Source organism: Lepidochelys kempii, chromosome 2, assembly GCF_965140265.1.
Source record: "Lepidochelys kempii isolate rLepKem1 chromosome 2, rLepKem1.hap2, whole genome shotgun sequence".
Classification (NCBI taxonomy): Eukaryota; Metazoa; Chordata; order Testudines; family Cheloniidae; genus Lepidochelys; species Lepidochelys kempii.
In genome coordinates, this window is record NC_133257.1 from 158,193,227 (window position 1) to 158,212,500 (window position 19,274).

The window sequence follows — 19,274 nt, forward strand, 5'->3', positions numbered from 1 at the left end:
TGCATAAGTTTACACTCTTCGCATTTGTAAGATTTTTAAATGAAAGCTTAAATTGTACAGAAAATGATGGGTTAGGCCCCTATGAGTACTGGGGAAAGCTCCCAGTTTACCAGCGGGGAGTAGCCAGGTGGGTTTTCAAGCCCTGCTTATTATTTACATAGCACCAACAGCAGTCTAGGTGCTATGCAGACAAGTCTGAAGAGTACTAGCTCCTTAAAATTTGCGGTCCTCTTATTTGCCAGACATGTGATCAAAAGTGTGTTTAGTTCTGTCAATCTAGGCAGCAAAACTGAAACAACCATTCCTGGGTAGCAATGCAGATAGGGTTGCCAGGTGTACAGTTTTTGACCAGAACACCAGCTCGCAAAGGGACCCTGGCAGATCCAGTCAGCATCACTGACCGGGCCGTTAAAACTCTGGTCGGCGGTGCAGCGGGGCTAAGGCAAGCTCTCTACCTGGCGTGGCTTCGTGCGGCTCCCGGAAGCAGTGGCATGTTCCCCCTCCGGCTCCTAGGTGGAGGTGCGGCCAGGCGACTCTGCAGACTGTCCCATCTGCAGGCATCGCCGGCACAGTTCCCATTGTCTAGGAGTGGCTAATGGGAGTTGCAGGGATGGTACCTAGGAGCTGGAGGGGGGACATGCCGCTGCTTCCAGGAGCTGCTTGAGGTAAGCACTGCCCAGAGCCTGCAACCCTGACCCCCTCCTGGGCCCCAACCCCCTGATCCGGCCCTCCAAACCCCTCAGTCCCAGCCTGGAGCCTCCTCCTGTACCCCAGAGCCCACACCCCCAGCCAGAGCCCTCACACCCCTCCTGCATCCCTGCCCTGGCCCTGAGCCCCCTCCCACCCTCCAAACCCCTCGGTCCCAGCCCGGAGCACCCTCCTACACCCCAACCCTCTCAGCCCCACCCCAGAGTCTGCACCCCCAGCCAGAGCCCTCACACCTCTCCTGCATCCTAGCCCCGGCCCTGAGCCCCTCATGTCCTCCAAACCCCTTGGTCCCAGCCCAGAGCACCCTCCTGCACCCCAAACCGCTCATCCCTGGCCCCACCCCAGAGCTCCCCCCACCGGAGCCCTTACCCCCCCCCCATCTCAACCCACTGCCTCAGCCCGGAGCCCCCTCCCGCACCCTGAACTCCTCATATCTGGCCCCACCCTAGCGCCCGCACTCCTAGCCAGAGCCTGAACGCTCTTCCGCACCCCAACTCCCTGACCCAGCCCCGTGAAAATGAGTGAGTGTGTGAGGGTGGGAAGAGCAAGCGACAGAGGGAGGGGGGTCTGGGAGGGGCGGGGCAAGGTTGTTCAGTTTTGTGTGAGTAGAAAGTCGGCAGCCCTAAATGCAGAATGTAACCAGTTATGATTATATACAACATGATGTGTACTTTTGATAAATTCATATTTGTGTGTGTATGCTGTAGTTAAATAAAAGCCTTCCTGGCCTTTAGTACAGTGCATTTTAAATTGTGTAAGCTAGATACAATTGAAATACTGTGTTTACGGTAAGTTGGATGTGATCCCCTAGGAGTAGTTCTCTAAGTACCAGAAGCCCTTCGGGAAGGGGTTTTTCAAAAGTGTTTAGTGATGCCATAACTTGAATGGAAACGTATGGTAATACATCCGCTGAAGTCAAATTTGTTAAGCCAAAGCTTAGAACTTTCTAGAGTCACACCCTAAAGTTTTACCATGTGGCTAAAACACCACAAAAAAAGAATAGGAAGTAAATGTTCCTCCAGAGGTGTGTGGTGGTTTCAGTTAGTTTTACTAAGATTTCTGTGAAATTACACAATTCTGGAATAAAATACTTTGGTTTGTGTTTGCCTTTTTATCTTAGATTTCAAACAGAATTTCAGCAGGTATTTATACTAGCTGTAAAGACTCCTTGGGGCAGGCAGGCAGATGAGTATTCAAAATATTGGGTATTTGTTGTACAGCCACTGCATCGGGAAGCTTTGTGCCTGGAGGAGGTTCTCTTATTAATAATTCAAAGAATTTGGTACTTGAGCTATGTCAGTTCTGCCGAGCATTATATAACTGCAGGTTCTAAATGTGCCGGATTATCCTTCAACAGACATTTGCTAGCAGTCTCCAGGACAAAACTGCTTTTAAGACAAAATTTCTTCCCTGAAGCTAATGGGGATTTTTCCTGTATGCTGTAACACCCTAAAATAAATGGAGACCAGTGATTTGAAATCTGTGTGCAAAATTCACTAATGTACATTGGTGAGCAGCAGCAGAATGCTGTAAGACAAACTTTGTTTCCATCATTGAGAAATCCTGATGCTGTTTGAAAGGGTTTGATTCTTTCTTTGCAAAGAAAGGTTTCAGCCTTCAGCTAGAAAAGCTTCAGATGTAAAGATAAGGAAAAATAGTTGAAGTGAGTACTCTTTATATGATAGTTACATTTGTTTTGTATTAATCTATTTATACTGGTTAGATAAGTTTGGGTTTTTTTAGGCTTGAAAAGAATCTGTTACTATCTCTCCCTCAGTCACGTTGGATGTCAGTAGTGGTGAATTTGTATCTGTTTAATCAAATCAAAACTCTTGTCAGCATAGAGATCATTCTTGGTTATTAGCTGGTTATTAAAGAAAAGCAAATTTGCCTATCTTTCACTACGGGTTTATGTTTTAGTATATGTATTTAACTTTTTCATAGCATATGAATATTTTAAATTGAAAATTTATATATGTGTGTTTTAAGAATCTAGGGACACTTGATTGCAGACTTTATAGGAATGTTTTTAGCTTGGTAGCTTATTCTGTGATTTATTTATTTTTTTTCAATTAAAATCAAACAGCCTCCTAACCACATGCTTTAGGATGAGCATCCTTTCAGTCTACATTTGATACATATCATAGAAGCTTCATGTCTTTCTTCCTTTTGTGACATTTCATTTAATAGCTGTTTTAATGTATAAAAATATAGGCTTGTTTTACTCACTGGGACTTTACCTTACTTTTTTCTTAACCCGTTCTACATAGGTGGCAACACATGTCAACAGGCCATGCATGGTATCATATGTGTGACTGCATGTTTCCCATAGTGCCATCTAATGTAAAGGAATGCCCTCACGCCTCCCAGCAAAGCTTTCTTAAATGTGACCTGTACACTGGGTTGAGAGATCCATCAGCTTTAGAATGCTCCAAAGAGACTATGGAAGGGATATTGAACACACGCTTGTAATATTAGTGGATTTTTATTTCTTCTATTTGTGGATTACTTATATGTTGCAATGCTGAAGAAATAAGCAGGTGAAAAAGAGGGTAGGGAACAAAACTAAGCAGAATATAAATACAATATTGGTGTCAATGAGGATTGGGAGTTGTCTAATAGTTGTAGAGCCTTGCCTGTATAGCCAAGATACCTACCATCGGTACCATGCTACAGCTTACCTGCTTTGCTTATCAAAGGTTTATGACTAAATTGTTGAGTGAACTCCTTCACAAGAGTATTATACGGCTCATTGTAAACAAGGGGATCAGTGCAATGTAATTTGCAAATTGGGTCCGGTTCGAGACTGGGTGGAAGATAAACTCAGTTGTACAAGAAAATGTTGCAGCACAACAGAGAAATGTTGAGAGAATGCTACAGCATTTTTGTCTGCGTCCCTTACCCTTTACATTGTAGCATTTATTTTGTTACTCTGAAAAGCACAGAAGATATTTTGAACAGGGAATATAAAGTTCTGTTTGCTTTCTTGCAGATGAACTGCTATGGCAGGAAGTTAAGGCGGACAGGACCTGAACAGCTGAACAGTAGAAATGACTTGGTTTCTCCACCCCAGCATTCCAGGGTGAACGGCTGGTCTTTACCACTCCACACCTTTCAGTTTGTTGCTCTGCTGTTTTACACATACCTGGCCATTGTAGGGTTTGGGATCTACATACCTTTGCTTCCCCATGGATGGAAATATGCTGCCTATGCTGTATCCTTTTTTTATTTCCTCTCCTTCCAAGACATGCTCTGCATAGGTTCTGGGTTAAATTTACATATACACTGCTTATGCTATAAATAAGGGTTAGTGCATTAGAGGAGTGGAGTACGTTTCCCCAGTTGTATATTTAACCACACTTAGTGAGGGTGGTTTTGTTATAGTAGTTCTTATATAAAAAATTCACTTCCTGCAAAAGACCATATTTAAAAAAAAAAATAAAATCTGTCTTTGCCAGCTAATATTGGCTATGACCCCAAGCCCATTAGTCAGTGTGAGTCTATCCATTGACTTCAGTGAGCTTGGATCAGATCATTGATGTGAGCCTTGTTCTAAACTATGAGCTGCTCAGCAGTCAGGTGCGGAGCTATAGATTCTCTACTGCTTTGAAGGACTCTTTTTGGTGTATTGATAAACACTCCCAATCATACACCTCACTTCAGCCCAGAGTTACCTACCTTCCACAGAAATTTGGTGTTCCATCACTTTTTTTATTTTTGGAAAATTATTTACATTGGAAATAAAGAACCATAAAACTATTTACGGCAAAGGAATAATGGGCTAATGTGATACTTGGGTTTATAAAGAGGGGAGTAGTGAGTACGGAGTAGGAATAGGGAGCTAATTTTACATCCATGGATGGCATTGGTGAGACAGATGCATACCTCCCAACATTCCCGGTGGCTAACGGGGACAGATCCTGCCCCAGGGAGAATGGGATGGGAGGCCCAAGGGGAAGAGTTGCAAAGCAAACCCACCCCGCACTTACTCTATAGTGGTGGCTCCTGTCCTATGGGGCTGACTGGGCTCAGCTCCAAAGTTCTGAATGAGTGTCAGGCTCGAGGAGGAAATGGGCTGGGTAAGGCCTGTGGGAGGTGGGGGTGGGAGCAGGGAGCAAATTAGAGAACAGGGAGAGGATTGCAAGACAGTAGGCGGGGAAGTGGGTTGCAACATGTGGAGTGGGGAGCCAAGCCCAGCCATGGTCAAAGCAGGATAGTCCCATGAAACCCAGGGCTGTTGGGAGGTCTTTAGATGCTAGAATAGTCTGTCTAGTTTCAGTGTCCACGTTTTAATAAGGATGCTGAAGAGGGTGCAAAAAGGAGCCAAAAAATTATTTGAGGGCTGCAGAAAACACTGTACTGTGAGAGATTTAGAGTTCAATCTGTGTAATTTCTTAGACTGAGAGATGCCTTGATTACATAAGTACCTTCACAGGGAGAAAATAATGGACACTGAAGGACTCTTTCACCTAGCATACAAAGGCATAACAAGAACCAATGGCTGGAAGCTGAAGCCAGACAAATTCAGATTAGAAAGTGTGGCCTTTGAGATACTAAACGGTGGTCCTGGAAGGTGAACATATCAAGAAGAAAATGTGCATTCGATTGAATTGAAGATGTCCCCCTTGAGCAGCACCCTCTGGCTTTTAAACTGAAGTGTTTTTAATCAGCCTGGTCACTATGGGGAGGCGGCACAAGGGGTGCTGCCTCTCATTCCTTCCTCTGCAGCCCTAGGATCTGCGCAGGTTAGAGATGGGTCAATTTCTGATAGTTTTTGGTTCACTGGCAATTCCAACCTTTTTTTAAAAAAAGTTAGTTTGGGGTTGGCCCAAAATCAAATATATATATATATTCAGCAATCAAAAAGCTGAAATCTTTGTTGTGTGTCAAACTTTTAGTTGGAAGCAAAACATTTTGTTTTGATTTCAGGCATTTTTTAACTTTAAAGGAAATCTCTAAACAAAACGTCAAAAAGCCAAAAAGTCAGTTTCATTACAGACATATCAAAACAAAACACTTTGATGGGGGTGGTGGTGGATTTTTTAGGGTACTTTATTGACCAGAATAATCCAGCAAAATGTTTTGTCACCAAATCTGCATTCTTTTTTGTTTCCACCAAAAAGAAAGGATTTTTTTGGCTGACAATTGTGGCCAGCTCTAGCACAAGTCTCAGCTTGGGAATGCTCTGAGCATCTGTTGTGTCATGGGTAAGGATGTGATTTGGTCACGGATTCTGTGACCAAATCACATCTCTGGGACTTCTTCGGCTTCAGCCCCCCATGACGGGGCTCAGGCTTCAGACCCACCATGACCATACCCTGACTCTGTACATTTTTACCATGACTGCTCTGTGAAGTTTGCCTAATTTTACCGTGACACAGTCGTATCCATCGTCAGAGGTAAGGAAGGGGAAAGGAGTTCTGGCTGCTCCCTTCCAGGGTAGTGGGAGCCCTAGCAAGAGCAGAATAAGCGCTTGGCTGACTCTGCCTGAGCCTGGGGGAAGTGCCTAGCAAAGTCCTTCCCTGGCCCAGCCACCCAAGAATGCCCAAGGGAAAGGGGAGGAAAAAAGAAGCTGAGAAACAGCAGCTAGTTACTGCACCCTGACTTTCTGTCCCAGGGCCGACTAAGACACCCTGAGATGCCAAGGTTTCACATGTTAGCAGAGTAAGCTGTGTGCTCCATCCCTTCTCTGTTCCCTCATGACCCTGGGATGCCCTCTGTGCCAGGGGCTGTAGGGAGAGAGAGGTGTAGGAGCACACTACGCTGTTTCCACACCTGCTGAGAAATCCCCAGCTGGGGACTTAAGGCTATGTGCACGCTACAGCTTAAGTCAGTATAAGTTATGTCGCTGAGGAGTGTGAGTAAGCCACCCCCTCAGTGATGTAAATTACACCATCCTATGTGTTGGTGTGGACAGCACTATGTCGGCAGGGGAGCTTCTTCCACCGACATAGCTCCTGTCGCTCACGGGGGCCGGATGGGGGAGCTCTCTCCCGCCGGCTTGGAGCGTCCGCACTAGCAGCAGCATAGCTGCACCAAAGCAGCCGCAGCGCTCTGAGCTCTGAAGTGTAGCCACGGCCTGCGTGCTCCAAAGAGAGTGGAACAGAAAAGAAAATCTGCTCCCAAGTACCAACTGTAGCCCCCTTGACCTTTGTGAAATCTTCTGTTTGATCCTCAGGCTGGAAAGATTGCCCCCCCCCGTCCCCCCACTGGTCTAATGCAAAAGAGACTTGGGGCACAACTCTGTGGTGTACTTTTCACTTGCAGTGCTCCTTGACTGAACATTGCAGAATCAAAACGCAACTCAGGAGTAACTGCTCAGAATGGATAGCAAACTTACAAAATGCTAGCATTTTTATAGTGAGCTTTTCAGTAGCATGTAGCAGCTTCTAATCAGATTACTTTACACAGTGCTTGCTCTTCATTATATCGCGAATCGGGGTCTTGAGTTCTATAGTACCTCCAAACAGGGACATTTTGAAACTGGTTTGAAATTCCTGTGACTGAGATGGCAAGGGTGGAGATGGGGGTGGAAGTTAACAATGTTGTGAAAGGGAAAGCATCAATACACCAGTAATTTATGTACTATTTATATACTAAACACAGATTGTTGCTAGGAAGTGATATGATGTCAATACAGTATTCTTATAACAGCATGATAACTCTTACAGTAAGGGATAAAATACATGTGTAGTCAAATGTGTTTATAATGGAAAACAATGCATTAGTGGTGCCATGTATCTCATCTACTAGTCAAAGTGAGATTTACGTGGGAAACACAATATAATCTTACAACAAAGATTTTTTTGTTTTTTCCTACTTCATAGGAAATAAGAATTCCTTTTTAAAAAAAAAAAAAAAAAGCTGTTAAATTCAGTTTGCATACCATGTTCACATGTTTGAAAAGAATAAGAGCCTTGCTGAAGTCCACTCTGCCGCGGTCCTTACTGGGTCCTGCTGGTGCTGTCATAGCCGGGGGGAGGGTCCTTGGAACAAAGCAATGGAGGGCTTTTTTTTGGTGGTGGTTGGTTGGTTGTTAAGGAAATTGATATTCTTGCATGTTAGAGAGTGGATTTTAAGGCTTGTTTGGGGAAAAGGAAGGGCTACTGCCCTGAGGTTCAGGTGGGTGTTTCCTGAAAGATCTGAAAAATAAATGACTGTTCGGGGAGCCTGAGAATCCTTGGAATTTTTTTTCTCATTTAGAGAAGGTTCCCCTCCTCTTTTAATAAGTATGACAGAAGTGTATTTCTGCCTTCCCTTCTCTGCCTTCCCGTTACTTCGATAAATTGACAGCTTTTTTTAATCTTGATTTGACTAAAGTTGGGGGTCATTCCCTCTCTGAAAGACTTCCCAAGGTAAGGCCTTTTCATGGTAATATAGAACTAAGGAAGGAGTTGCTTGCTAAATCCCAGTGACCTGGGCAGTGGTGAGAGAGACTGTCTGGAAGTGGTTTTTCCTCCTCTAAAAAAGAGTCCTTTCTCTTGTGCAGATGATCTACTGGCTGGAGTTAGTTCATCTAGATCTTGTGAGAAAGGGGTTACACTAAGCACATGGACATCACATTTTCAATGTGTTGTTCTGATCAAATTATGCATTTTATTTCAGATAATAACTAAAAAATTTACAGCATATCTGTGGAACAAACTGAGAGAGATCATACAGATCTCTTTAAAGACCACAATCAAATGAAAACCAATATGCAGATTTTTATAAGACCCTCTCCAGTACAATAGTTCAAGCTAATGTTGCTATGCATCAGTTTGGAGCCTCTGCATAATAAATACAGCACTGCCAACCTTTGCCTTTTAGACTTTAAGGAGGAGTTGATCAAGATAATCCTCTTTTGGCCCTGTCAATATCATTAACAGCTTTAAATGTGAAAGTTGAACCTTTCTTAATCATAGAAAAAGCTTCTTGTTTCCAAATATATAGAAATTTTAGAGGGGTGCATAGACAGAGTGGCTTCTAGAACTTTAATTGTTTTTCAATCTAATAACTAACAAGAATCAAACTTGTGTGTTTTAGAAACAAGTTCAAAACTAAAAGAAGGCTGATTTTAAGTGTCATCATGTTGTTATGTTTCCTGATGAGGTCCAGGAATTGCAAACTAGGACAAAAGATTTCAGACTTCTAATGAAAGAACTGCCAAATATTGGTGCCAAATTTTGGGAAACAATGGAAGATAAAATTTATATTTTTAGTTTTTGACAGCGAAGTAAGAAATGTTTTAGCTTCAAACTGAATTGGTTTATTTGCATTTGTGGAAGAAAGTGGTAGGTCAGATGAGGAGTTCAAACTTATTAAAACAAACTTTTTGCCCCTCTTTATGTTCAAATAAAAAAGAATCTTATAGGGTCTAAGAATTTTGGGATAGATCTACAGCTGGTGTAAATCAGCATATCTCTTTTGATTTATGTGTACCTGCAACGACTTACCTCAGCTGAGGAGCTGAGCCTTTATGTATCATTGGAAGTTTTGTTGCTATGACTGCCCTGGTAGGTCAGTTTTTTCATGGGGGTTTATCTTTCTGATGTGTCAGGCTATACTGCATAGTCTAATGTAGCTTATGGTTATCTAAATGAAAATTTTTGGATACTGTATGTACCATTCTGAGAAGAATTTTGCATGCAATGAGTGGGATAGCTGGAAAACCTATGTTTTGTAACATGCAAGGAAATCTGTGTGTACATATATAATGTAGCTGTGTGAGTGTGAAGTATATATGTATGCATTATATATATGAATACATCACTTTTTATATTAAAAATACACATTTATATAATAAAGTGCTGCAATTCCATAAAAACATGGGTTAGGAAAACTAATATTTTAGTCTTCAATAGAAGAAATCTTAAGGTTGAGCACTTAATAATGTGACATTTTCTGCATATCTAAGATGTAAAAAGTGTGACTATACAAAGCATACTTCATGAATCTCAGGTACACACACGTATTTTGGCAAGCTTTTTGTGGCAATAACAACTTGTGTTAAGGCAGGTTACAGGTCATTCTCAGCAATTGTTCCTGCAAGCTTCCCAGTTGCTCCCTTCTAGTGAATAAGAAACTGCATTTGGGAGTGGATCCAGAGTTCAAACTGTGCCTTACAAAGGGTGTGTGTATTGAGGGGGTGAGAGGCGTGTGGCATGCTCTGCATTGGGGTTAAAAAAAGAGTATATTGTATGTATATTTCTTGGCCCATGCACTCGGAGTTCAATCTCTCTGCTTTTTGAAGAATGCTTAGATGATACCTATCACCAGTTGGATGTAGAAGAGCTACTTCCTCCTGAACCTGGGAAACACATCATTGATAAAAATTACTATTTAAAGAACTGCTGGGTGAAAAATTGATCAAGTTATGCATACACAAAGGCTTTTCATTATCTCCTTCTTGAGGCAGGAAGACTTACAGGCCAGGGACACCTTAGAATTCTGCTGGTTGTTTGTCTGTGACTATATCATTTTCAAAATAACTTTAAAAAAGTCATGTAATATATCCTGATGTTGCCTATGAGACAGCCTCAGAGACTAAGATTTAAAACTTTGAAAGAAGATTTAACCCAAATTAGTGCTCTGTTAGAAATATTATATCCAGGAAAATTTTTTGTTCTGTATCATACCAAAAAATGTTCTGTATTACACTGAGTTTCCTTATCTTCTGTTCTCCAAGTTGAAACTGTAGTGCAGACTTGTGAAGAGGCAAAGTCTTGTAACTTCTTTTCTAGCTCTCTGGGCTTTGTTTACTCTTGAATCAGATCTAGCACTGTGATACAGTGCTTGTTCTGTTTCTAATAGAGAAGAATTCTACTTTAAACAATGTAGGAAATTATTGCTTTGGGGCACACAATGAGACTTCCTGCTCTGGTCAAGAAAACACACCTTCCCATTGTCCTTCTCTGTCATGTCACAGTGTTCATTCTCTTCAAAAGTATTGGTAATTGCTACCATGGTAACAAAACAAAAACATGGTGTGGCAGCTGCTCTCAATGTTTCATAAATGAATTCTGCTCGTTTACTAAACTGCAGCAGTTTGATGACTCTCTCTATGACTTAAGCCTATCACAAAATAATCTATTAACTGTGTGGTGCCCAAGGGTGGGGCGTCTTGACTTTTTTTTTTTTGGATTGTGTGGGTGGGGAGGTAATCATCACTAGAATCAGCCAGTGCGAAAAGATAATCCATTTGCCTCTTGCTATTGTGTTAGTACTTAGTGATTGCACAATTAACTTCTGTAGCAAGAGGTTGGAATACTTGGGGAGCTGGTTATAGTTGAACTACTTTCTTATGTTGCAAAGCAGCTAGACAAAGTGGTTAGCTAGTTCAGGTGAGACTGAGTGTTCATGCTCTGTATTTGGAATTTTAGTGGTCATGCCATGTGATTTGGGGATGACAAGCTCACCAGGTGAGAGTGTAGGGAGATGTGGAAAAGACAGTATGCGGAAAGTGGGACACAGATCAATCAAGGGTTAGAAAGGGAGCTGCTTTGCAGGCGATAGTTTGACTTGGTTTTTTTGCAATTGAACTTCTTGGAACTGTTTGCTCTATGCCAGGTAAACATGACTTGTGTGAACATTTGTAAATAAATAAATGGGAATAAGAAATACCCTGAATCTTTGTCACTAACTTCATTTCTAACAAGTAACTCCAAAGCCTGGTATGACTACCTCTCAGGAAAGGGGTAACAGTAAGTTACTGACTGCCAGTTTATGTCCCATAGTCTGTGGTTTGTGGCTTCCAACCCATTCTCCTAAAGTCCCACTTAATTAACTGGTTCCAGGAGCTGAGACTTTAAGGAAAAAAACAAATATCACAAGACTAGTGATCAAATTGAAAGTTGGTAACCTTGGAGTGTGGGTAAAATATGATTCCTATCAGGGCAATGTATTGAAATCCTCTTGGTGTTTTCTCCCAAGATTTCCTCTGTGGCTTTTATCTTGGGAGGGGGTGAATTGAGTCTAAAAAGGTTTCAAGAGTAACTTGAATAGAACCTTGTTAGTTAGTTCCCTGTTAAGTCCAGAGGACTTCTTCATGTTGAAGTCTGAAGGAGTGCCTATTTGTAAATATTAGGCAGTAATTACAGGCATCTGTCACAACTCATAGGCAAGGAATAGAAATGGTCAGAGGCAAAATTACACTGAATTAGGGGAAAGAATCTGAAGATGTGCTTTATGCGGCTGTAGAATAGTTTCTCAAAGGACGTAATGGTGGCCCCAGTGCCATGGGACTTACAAAAATAGCCCGGACGGAACACCAAAAAATGCGCTGCCAAGAACAATCCTGTATTGTCAGGGGGATTTGAACTCCCTTAGTAGATAAACCTGGTGGTTTCTGTTTCTAACTCTTCTGATACTGTGGCATGCCACTTATTAGTTAAAACTGTGGCGGGGAGGGGGGGCGCAGAGGGGGGAAGGTAGTTGTCCCTTCTGTTAAGGTAAAGTAAAACTGAAATGCATTTTAATAATTTGTAATATTGAAAATGCGTACCGGCAACGGGGAGGCGAGGGAGAGAAGGAACATAGGCCATGGAAGTTAGACCTACATTTCTTCCATTTTACAAGTCATAGTGCAGTTTATCCTTCCTTTGTCTTCAAAAATACAACCACTGAATAAGGGGGGCGGGGGAGTCCTTAAAATGGCACAGGAACACGTGTTGGGCAAAAGCTTTTGAAAGGGGTACGTCCTAGATCTTCATCTTTGCGTGTTTTCTTTATCCTCAAAACTTAATTTCTCCTTAACTAACAATAACGCAGGTGATCGGTGTCCTTTTTGTGCATCACTTAGTTGCTCACCTTGTTGCTATCACCATTGACCCAGCAGATCATAATGTGCTGGCCAAGAAAAACTACAGCAGCCCCATGCCAGTCTTTGACAGAGGCAAGCACAAGCATGTCATTCAGAACCAGCACTGTTATCTCTGTGAAGTTGACGTGTAAGTTTATGCAGTAAAAACATATCAAAAAGATCTGGATTGTTTTTCTTTAAATCCAGAGATGTTTTATATTTTTCTTTGCTGTTGTGAAGTCATTTTCCTGCTGGCCAGATTGGAGAGAAACTGACCTGTTAGTAAGAAATTTGTGGCTTTGAATTTGCACCATCTATAGTTGAAGTTGCCTGACAATTCCCTTATAAGATCCTATTTTCAATTGCTTTTAACTTTCACAGACTTCACCTTTCAGGCTGAAATTTTCCATACCAGAGGTTTGCTCCAGGGTGATTTTAATGTTTCAGCTAACATGATTCGTCTGTTTCTGAGAATTGTGCTGTCCATGTTTTTTAGAAAAAAAAAAATTCTCAAAAACTTTTTTGCTGAGGGCCTGTCCTTTCAGAGCAGGGACTTGAAATTTGGCAGGAGGGTTGCCCTGGGGTGTGCTTTTTGCCATCCCTGTGAAACTCTCCGGCCAACATAATGCTGTCCACACCAACGCTTAAATAGGTGTAATTTACGTTGCTGGGGGGGGGGGGTGGGCAGGAGGGGAGAGAAGATTATTTCTTCACCCCCTTATGAGCGACATCATTTATGCCAACATAAGACATAGTGTAGACATAGCCTTACTGGGACTTTATCTGCAGTCGCTCCTCCCACCCGCCAAGGGATCCTGGGGTATCAGACACAAACTGAGAGCAGGGAGACTCTCTCTCCTTGCTGGTGCACAGGCCATGTAGAAGGACAGCCAGAGAAATCCTGATTAGAATGCCGAGGGGGTGAGGAATTGTGGGGGATGGGAAGGGCTATGTGGTCTTGGACTGCTTGTGATTTCTTTGTTTTTTGGGGGTAATATATAAACCTGTTACAAGACATCTGTCTGTTGGAGACTACCCATGTCTCCATAAGTGTGGCCTATTTTGCTGACTAATTCTTATTCCATTTTATTTATATCTTTTTGTTTTTAGAGGGCCAAAAGCCAAACACTGTAGTGCCTGTAATAAGTGCATTGCGGACTTCGATCACCACTGTAAGTGGCTCAATAACTGTGTGGGAGGCAGAAATTACTGGTAAGCCAATACGGGCTAGCTTTGATAATATTGATTTGTCCATGAGAAATCAATGGAAGCTAAGTGTAATGAACCAGATGCTTTTTCCACCTCCCCACCCCCCTTTGAGGACATTTAACTGCTAGGTAGAGATTGGCTGATTTGGAGGGAGCATTCCTATGTCAGCAGCCTTTTATTCAATGGTGGAAAAATGAAGTCAAGTGAATGACTCCTCCCTGGGAAATCAGTTTTAAATATATCCCATTCCTCCTCCATATGGCCCAGAAACATCTAGTTTTTACTGTGTTTGCAGTTGTTTCTAATAAGTCCACTGTACCAATCTATGTGTTAGCCATGAAGTTGCTTGACCACTATCTCTAGTCACAATAGCTATGGCAGATATATGTTCCCCTACCAATTTGAGAGTTAATTCTTATCTTGCAGGCCTTGATCTTTGAATTAAATAAGTGTCCTTAGCCGGTATTGTTTGATCTGTACTAAGTGTATTGTTGTTATCCTGTAATTAATAAAACTTGTGCTTTTAAAAATATCTTTTGTTGTACTATAGGCATTTCATTTTTATTCAAATTTGCAGCATCAGTCCAAAAACAATACAGTAAAGAAATTAATTTCCTTTTTTCTTTTATTGGATTTTATACTACATAGAACAGAGTGAAGAAAAGAAATGCATACAATATACTTAGGCATGAAATATTCTAGTTAATATCTTGTAAGGAAGGTAAAATAGACCTAAGCAAACCCATGTGATATTTATTTTACCAAATCCCCCTTGTTTTTGAATTCTACATGCCAGTCTTCAGTTTGTAAAGTAGCCCACCATTTTAAAGTAGCCCATCATTGGTCATGAGGAAAGAAGGTCTAGAGTGAGATCCTGCTACCTACTCTATGGATATATAAAGATATATATGTGAGCACTTACAAAAAGAGTAGAACAAAATGTGAGCTACTTCAGCCCCTGAATATGATTTATGGTGAAAATTGTGTAAATTCTTCTTCACATTTAAAATGCCACAAGCTGAATGGAAAAGAAAAAGATGAATTGTTTGAACAGAAGAGTAGCAAAAGGAGTGTGAGTGGGAAATGACTGAAATCTATATTTTGTAGTAAAGCCACAGTAACTCGAGTGGTTCTTTGTTTTGCCACAGTTCAAAACAGACTCTAGAAAATGACAAGTAGGTGAGGTTCTTTGGTGTATGTTAGAGAGATGAATGGGGGCTATGTTTAGAGGGATTTATTTTAATTTGGTCGGTGAGTGGAACAATCTTTTGACCTTGTCCCATTACCCTGGCTAGTAGCAAATGGCTCTGGGGTATAAGCTTCCAATCCCATGATGTAACAGGTGTGTTGTAGATGGCCTGGGAGTCATTGGGTGGAAAAAAGTCTTGTTGCCATTATAAAATACTCTGGGGGAATATACCCTATTGAGACAGATTACGGTTTATTGGACAGTAGTGGATGGATAAGGGATTTAGAGTGTAGCTGTGACCAAGTACCACAACCGTGTGTTGGAGTCAGAGGCTTATTCTTCTGGGTGATTCCACTGCAAATGTGGATGATACTTCAGGAGTGACCTTAGATGTCATATTGTACCATGACATCCATGGGGCACTCCCTTATGGGTTTTGGCACTAAATTTAAAGCTAGCTTGCTTTGGATTTTATCTCTGATTTGAAGGGGTTGGGGGTGGTCAATGTTCTCATTTTGGTTTGGCATCAGGGCTTACCCTTTGCTCTCTCTGGTACAGTGGAACCATTTTATTTGCTTAACCACAAAGACAGGTGGCCCAGTAGGGTTTCAGAGCTCTTTAAGGGAGAATATTCAATGTCAATGCATGTGTGCTATTCTTTCAGTGGTCCGGTTAGACACTGATTTATTTGTCCTCTACTGTCAGTAGAGTTCTAATACCCCCAGCTTTGCACCTTCCTCACAGGTCAACCTTTTCTTCAGGCAGCCTGTGATAAAGGTAATGGAAAGAGAAGAGCAGAAGGCTAAGTGCTGGTGACAGAAACCAAGCTCTAAATCTGATTGATCATATCATAAATCACTTTTGAAGTTTTATGCAATGGCTGTAATGGAGACAAAAAAGTTTTCTTCTCTTCCATCACAGCCACTGAAGTTACAATTGACAGCACTGGTGAACCTTGGTTCCCTTATCATGGTACAACCCAGATTGTCTGTCTGTTTTCATCTATGGAAGTCCCATGTTGTTTGGTTCCTTCTTGGCTAATTTACAAATTTGCCTCTTCTATTCCATTGGCTTAAGTTTATTTGAGAAACACGAGCTGTCGGGTTTAAACATCTGGGTGCTGGAGGCAGGCTATGTTTGGTGAGCAGCCAAAGATACTGAAACTCATACCACTGGACCAACAGAGCCCAATTATTTATTTTACCTTCAGTAGATGCCTAAAGGCATAAGGTTACACAGGCTTTTGCTTGAGAGGATGGCCTGTGAGGAGTGGAGGGAGTTAAGTGTTCATTTGTGTGGGGGTGGGTGTGTTTGGGGATGTGAATGAAGTATTTTAACTGAGATTGATATAATTTCATTCTTGTATTTTTTACTTGAAAGATATTTTATAAATAAACAAATACTGTTCTTTTAAATTAGTGGAAGTTCACAAAAGCTTCATTTCTGTGAAGCTGCATGCCTGGTCATCCTCTGAGTATAGTGTTTTGTTTCTCTTATGTACATAGGTTTTTCTTCAATGCTGTTGCCTCTGCTGTACTTGGTGTCTTCCTCCTGATACTGGTGATCCTTTATGTCTTCATCCAGTACTTTGTGAATCCAGCACAACTACGCACAGCACCTCAGTTTGAAAGTATTTTTCCACTGACTTAAAATATATTGTGTACTTTTGACGTAGTTTATCTAATGGTACGCTCCCAGAGATCCAGTTATGTATAAACTTCATTGAAAGAAGATGTCAATAGGACTTCTTGGTCAGAAGGTTGTTGGTTGACGCTAGTGCAGTGCTGGGAGGGTACGGGGATGTTAAAGATGGTCATTCTTTAGATGAGAAATTAAAGTGAGTTCTTTTCTGCCTCTCTCTTATGGTTTTCTTGGTGAAAGTTAAAGATTTCATACCTTTTCCCAAGATTAGGAAATATAACCCCTATGTACAGACCACCATATTCCTGACCTGGTTCTTTAATAAAACAAGTCCCTGTATATGATGGACTTCTGGGTCCCACAGTGGCTGCTGTGTTTTGCCTATGTAGTCAACTAACTTACTGTGTAAAGCATATGCATTTAAACTGTCTTCACGTTCAACTAGAGGAATTTTATTGCACACATGTCTTAGGAGTAGACATGTAGATATGTAGAAAGAGAATGTAAAAGTGCTTTTAAATACCCTTAAATTACTCAGATATTCCACTGGCCTAATCTAAATTTTGTTTCTAGCTCTATGAGAAATACTCTTAAATACATAATATCTAAAAAAGATATTTATATCAATTTTTCTGTCTTCCATAACACTGGAAATGGAGATTTAAACACAAGGCGATTTTAAATGATTTACCACATGTTTAGTAGATTTAGAGAGATGTATGACTTCTAGACTTCCAGAAATTAGTTGGGTGGATGGGGGAGAAGTATAAGTCTATCTGAAACTCATTCAAGTGAGGGTTTGCTGGAACCAGATGTGTGTGATGCAAAGCTTCCCTGTATAAGTCTTCTAGCTATACCTTGATCCTGATCTGTAATACCTTCCTACCATTCCATTTCTGAGATTCAATTTGAGCAGAAAGTAATTGTGCCATGGTTAGCCAGTGCTTTGTGAGCTGGGTTTGGCTCAAACCACTGGATTTGTGACCTGAATCAAGATGTGAATCCAGATCTCCAGAAATGTTGGGACAGTGCTTTAGGGTAAAATTTTTAAAAGCACCTCTAAGTACCATTTTTCAAAAGTGATGAAGTACTTAGCCTCATACGTCCCATTGACTGTCAAGTAGACTTAGGCTCCTGATTCACTTACTTGCTTTCGAAAATTTTACCCCCAGTCTGTTACACTCCCGCACTCCCCAATCTTCAGTTTTTGAGGACCCATGAGTAGTCCCAGTAAACAGAGCTAGGAAGTCTATTTATCCTTCTGGTTCTGTTTTAGAAAGTTTTTTAAATCAAAACAAATAAGAGGTGAATAGCCTTGTGCAAAGAACCGTCAAAAAGCCCAGTTGTTAAGGGACAGTTACTTGAGCTGTAGGAGAGACTGTGGGTAACTTGGTTTTTCCTATTTCCATTACCAGAAGGATGAAGTGTTTTATTTTCCCCCTTTACTTTGCCCTGGTAGGAGTCATTGGAAACAACACATGGTTGGCCTTTCTTCCTGTTGCTCCTGCGGAGACTGCAGCAGCTGGAATCCTGACTATAGCGGTGATCACTGTGCTCCTGGGAATTGCATCGCTCCTGCTACTGGGACACTTGTTGATATTTCATCTTTACCTCTGTATGTAATATTTCTCGATAAGCAGGTGGGCAATGATTGTTTCAGGAACATCCTTCTCAGTCTGTTGCGATCAACAACTATAAAGGTTCCATCTTTTTAATTTGTTTTAAATATCTATAAACCCAAGTATGGAAAACTTCAGCCTCAGTGGCCAAAGCTCATTGGTGATAAGCAACTGATAACAGAGAGTTATAACAAAAAGTGTTGGGCAACTATGTCCCCAATAATACGTTACATTTTGCATGCACAAATGCAGTTTGGCCAGAAAATGTACCAATAACAGAAAAAGACGAAGACTGATTATTTGAATTAGCTTAATTATCAAAGAGTGAACATCACCCCTGTGGAAAATCCTGCATACAAAATGAAATGTATACTCTTCCTATAAATGGAAAGAAATAATTCTGCTTCCTTTTAAAGGGTTTACTTTTAGAGGGTCTAAAGAGGGATCAAAGATTCTCTTTATTTGGCATTTTAAAATCAAGTTTATGTGTCTTTCCTAAAGATATGATAGTTCAATGAGAAGTTCTGGGCTTGATGCATGAATTATGGGGTGAAATTCGATAGTTTGTGACTAGATAATCATAATCCCTGCTGGCCTTAAAAATCTATTAATCTACAAATATATACTTTTCGCGTAGCTAACTATCTTTCAGTATCTTCCTTTGGTCAATACGGACCAATATTTGTAATCTTGTGTCCCTTCAACTTTTCAGTTTTCCAAAGAGAAGAACTTGATTCTTATTTGCATGTTGTTTGACATACAGACATTCAGAAGCGTTGGAAGAATATTTCCTTTAATATTTGTTTGTTTCATTTTTAATTGTCCACTGCTTTGGTGGATATGCATAGCAGTTCATTAACGATAAAATGCAAATGCATCCAACGTATGTTTTTAGGTACAGTGAAGTTGAAAGTTTTTATATGCTACTGGAGTAGAGGAGAACATCTAGAGTATATTCAGTGCCAGTGCATCACTTAATGCATCGTCTTGCAGTTACCAAATAAATACATTTTAAGTTCCATTTAAAATATTTATACTTTTTGTTTTCAAATATGTTTTCCTAACTAGTTTTCAAAATAATATGAAGTACATGTAATTTCAAAACTTATGAATTGAGCCTGCCTAGTTG

The 19,274-nt window shown here is 41.0% G+C and overlaps 1 protein-coding gene across 1 annotated transcript in view; it reads left to right on the forward strand.

Moving 5' to 3' along the window:
- Positions 1-19,274, forward strand: part of LOC140907199 (palmitoyltransferase ZDHHC11-like) — a 91,151-nt gene that overhangs the window by 39,576 nt on the left and 32,301 nt on the right. Inside the window, 5 exon segments of the mRNA XM_073332579.1 lie at positions 3,701-3,922; positions 12,457-12,635; positions 13,598-13,699; positions 16,391-16,515; positions 17,986-18,141. Coding sequence (XP_073188680.1) covers positions 3,701-3,922; positions 12,457-12,635; positions 13,598-13,699; positions 16,391-16,515; positions 17,986-18,141 — 784 coding nt within the window.